The sequence below is a fragment of the Contarinia nasturtii genome, unplaced genomic scaffold, assembly GCF_009176525.2.
Source record: "Contarinia nasturtii isolate CC-2019 unplaced genomic scaffold, AAFC_CNas_1.1 Cnas_scaffold_4075, whole genome shotgun sequence".
Lineage (NCBI taxonomy): Eukaryota > Metazoa > Arthropoda > Insecta > Diptera > Cecidomyiidae > Contarinia > Contarinia nasturtii.
In genome coordinates this window covers 1,935-5,264 of record NW_022201371.1, presented here as the reverse complement: position 1 = coordinate 5,264, position 3,330 = coordinate 1,935, and the positions used below count along the sequence as shown (strand labels likewise).

The 3,330-nt window shown below is 36.5% G+C and overlaps 1 protein-coding gene across 1 annotated transcript; it reads left to right on the top strand.

Annotated features, from left to right (window-relative positions):
• Positions 1-135: 135 nt before the first annotated feature.
• LOC116350287 (zinc finger protein 596-like) lies at positions 136-1,805 on the top strand. The gene is made up of 2 exons (XM_031782040.1): positions 136-694; positions 1,471-1,805. Exons 1-2 carry the CDS (start codon positions 136-138, stop codon positions 1,803-1,805), a joined length of 894 nt encoding a protein of 297 aa, XP_031637900.1.
• The last annotated feature ends 1,525 nt before the right edge of the window (positions 1,806-3,330 follow it).

The window sequence follows — 3,330 nt, the reverse complement described above, 5'->3', positions numbered from 1 at the left end:
CACATATTTCTGAGAAATTCGATGACGTCATTACATGACTGTGTATATTTTGACATTTCATGCTTGGCGTCATTGGTTACGTAGCACTAATGAATTTGTTCTCTTTTTGTGTGATTTATGATAGCTACAGTCACAATGAATCCGTATCAGAGCAAAGGAACCTGTTGTGGAAAGATGAAGCGCAAATGTAAGTGCAAACGATCAGCCACAAAAATCACCGTCAAGCAAGAAGTTGTGGTCAGAGAAGAACCCTCGGATGGTGGCGAATTGCTTCATTATCCGGTACCACCATCGCCAGTTGAAGCAAACGCCTCAATCAAATCAGAGAGCGAAAGTGACAGCGAAATCGATTCGGTGAAGAAGGAAATTAAGTGTGAAGATGAATGTTTGACCAAAAAAGACGATGAGGCACAAGTTGGATGCTTAAAAGGCGTAGCAGATAAGGACGAATCATTTGGTGGGAACGGAAGCGGACCAAGACCAAAATTGAACAGCAAAGGAACAAATCGGAAACAAAAGGATGATGGCAAGATGAAAAACGGCTCAAAAAAAGATCGCAAAGGGAAAGTATTGAAGAAACAAATGGCAAGTGCACAGAAGAAACACAAATGTCATTTGTGCAAATATGCCTCATCAAACAAATCTCATTTAACAGATCACATTCGAGCCCACACTGGCGAAAAGCCATTTGAATGTGAAAAATGTGCTAAGGCTTTTGCACGGAAGAGCGATTTGACTAGACACAAGAAAATCCATGGTCCAAAATTCTCATTCAATTGTTCAAAGTGTCGCCGTGGATTTACAAAAAAAACAGAAAAGATCAACCATGAAAATGACTGCACAGTTCACCAGTACGCTTGCTACCTATGCGGAACTGCCATTCAGCGCATGTCAGATCTAAAGCAACACATGCGAATCCATAGTTGCGTTAAGCCATTCGCATGCCATGTTTGCTCCAGAGCATTTGCAAGAAAATATGATCTAAAGAAGCATTCAAGGACTCATGTCAAACAATTCCCGTTTGCCTGCCTAAAATGTTGTCAACGATTCGCTCAAGAAAATGAAAAACAATTGCATGAGGATCGATGCAAATGTCGACGATACGAATGCTATGTCTGTCCATATCAATGTTTTGGTAAAGGTCATTTGAAAGAACATCCCAATGAGCCATTTTCACTAATCTGCATGCCTACATCTGATGCATATCGTATGCATCGAATGTATGCATGTATATGAACAGATGCATATTCTATGCATCGCAAATCGCCATTAAAAAGAGATAGTGTGATCAGTATGCATACTACTGTATGCATAATATATGCATAATATTAGTACAATTGGACCATTACATTGGATGCGTATTAGGTGCATAAAATTGCATTACAACGGCGCATTGGGATGTGCAAGGAAGACACTGGGGCCAGAAACCATTCCGATGTGGTGTTTGTGAAAAGAAATTCTGTCTAAAAGGCAATCTTAAGAAACATTTGGCTACACATGCCAAACAACGTCCGTTGCGTTGTGCCAAATGCTATCGACCATTTGCCCAAGACGGTGACAAGAAAGCTCACGAAGAACAGTGCAATCGTCGCTTAAATCATTGCTACTTGTGTAAAGAAGCAAAGCAAGATTCACAGAAATTAAAGCGGCACATGCGAAGCTATCATACTGGGGAAAGACCATACCCATGTGAAGTATGCGGTGCACGTTTCTTAATGCAAGCAGATATCAAAAAACACACGAAGACCGTTCATCGTAAGACAGACCAACCGAATTTTAAATCGAAAGAATTTAAACAACATTAATTTGCCATATTTCCTCTATATATTCATAAAACAGAAATCACAAAACCATCATTCAAAGAACTCATACACTTTTTCTTCATGTAAAAAACAAAATTACAAATGAACTTAATATTTAAATTAGAGAAACCCCGAATGATCATTACAAATAATAAATTACAAAAACTGAAATAAAATGATTGAAGGACATTATGTACTCAATATTTGAAACGTTGAATAAATAAACTGAATTTTATTGCAAAATTCGACTCCACTGTTTTCATTTGATTTTATAAGAAATATTCAATTTAAATATCGTTGGGCTTAAAACTGAAACCTTTGTGGTCTTAACGCTATAAATATACAGTATCTCTGGATCACATTCTTGAGAAAATAGTAATTTGTACGATCAAGAATTTCTATGAATGAATTCTTTGCAGCTATGTTCTTTTCATTACAGAGTTAGAGCATTTTTATTACAATAAACAACATTTCATTGTAAAGTTTGAACAGAATGATGCCTCAGTCAACCGGATGGCGATTATCTCCATACAAAAGCAAAAAACGTCAGGGTGTCACCATCATCGTACGTAAAACTCAAAAATCGCCCTCTGCAGTCGACCTTCTTTCGCGTGTGTGACGGCTGACGGGTTATTCTAATGATTTCCTAGAAATAGGATCAAGGTACGTTACTCAAAGTATCAAAAATAAACGAATAGCTCAAAATGTTCAGGTGAAAGTACAAAAAGTGCGTTTTATTGTTATTGATAATGTGTAAACAAGTATATGAAAGTTAATAGTTTCTAGTCTTAATAAGTTTTCGTATAAAAATGAAATTCCAAAACTAAAGTGATCTTAACCTTAACTGAGTCTTACGTTAAATCAGTTTTTCATAAACTTAACTGAAAAGATGTTATGAATGTATATTTTGCATTTATTATTAATTTAATTTTAACGGCGCGTTGCTTCAACTTTGATGATTTCATTGAAACTAGTCTCCTTTATATCTCTAACGATCCAAATTGAGCCCAATTGCTTCTGTATTCTGTAAAGCATTGAAGCATTGATTGAAAACTGAAACACTTTTGCCGATATGCATGCTCGTGAAACGTTGATGGCCTTATCCGCTGGTAAAACGCATTTTCCCAGGTCAAATTCCGTCAATAGTTCCAGCGCCGTATTTAGTTTGGATCTATCTTTAACTTTCCATAAGTTTTCCCTTCCTTCTAATTTAACTTTTCTTAAAGTTCTGCGATGTTGAATGATGAAATCCAAAAAATGGTCTTTGATTTCAAAGTAGTCTTTGTCCAATGTGAATACCTCCAATTGCTCTAATGATAGTGGTAATTTATCTGGCACGAATGCATACATTGATAACACCAAAGAAAATTCTTTTACACATTGAAAAGGAAACTCGACATCGAACGAAGCAGTGAAATAATCTGCAGATCGAACATTGAAAACTTTCAGATTTGGCATACTTCGGCATGAGAAGAAATATGAGTCTTCGTTCGCTGCTTCGCCAAATATATTAAAACTATACAATTGC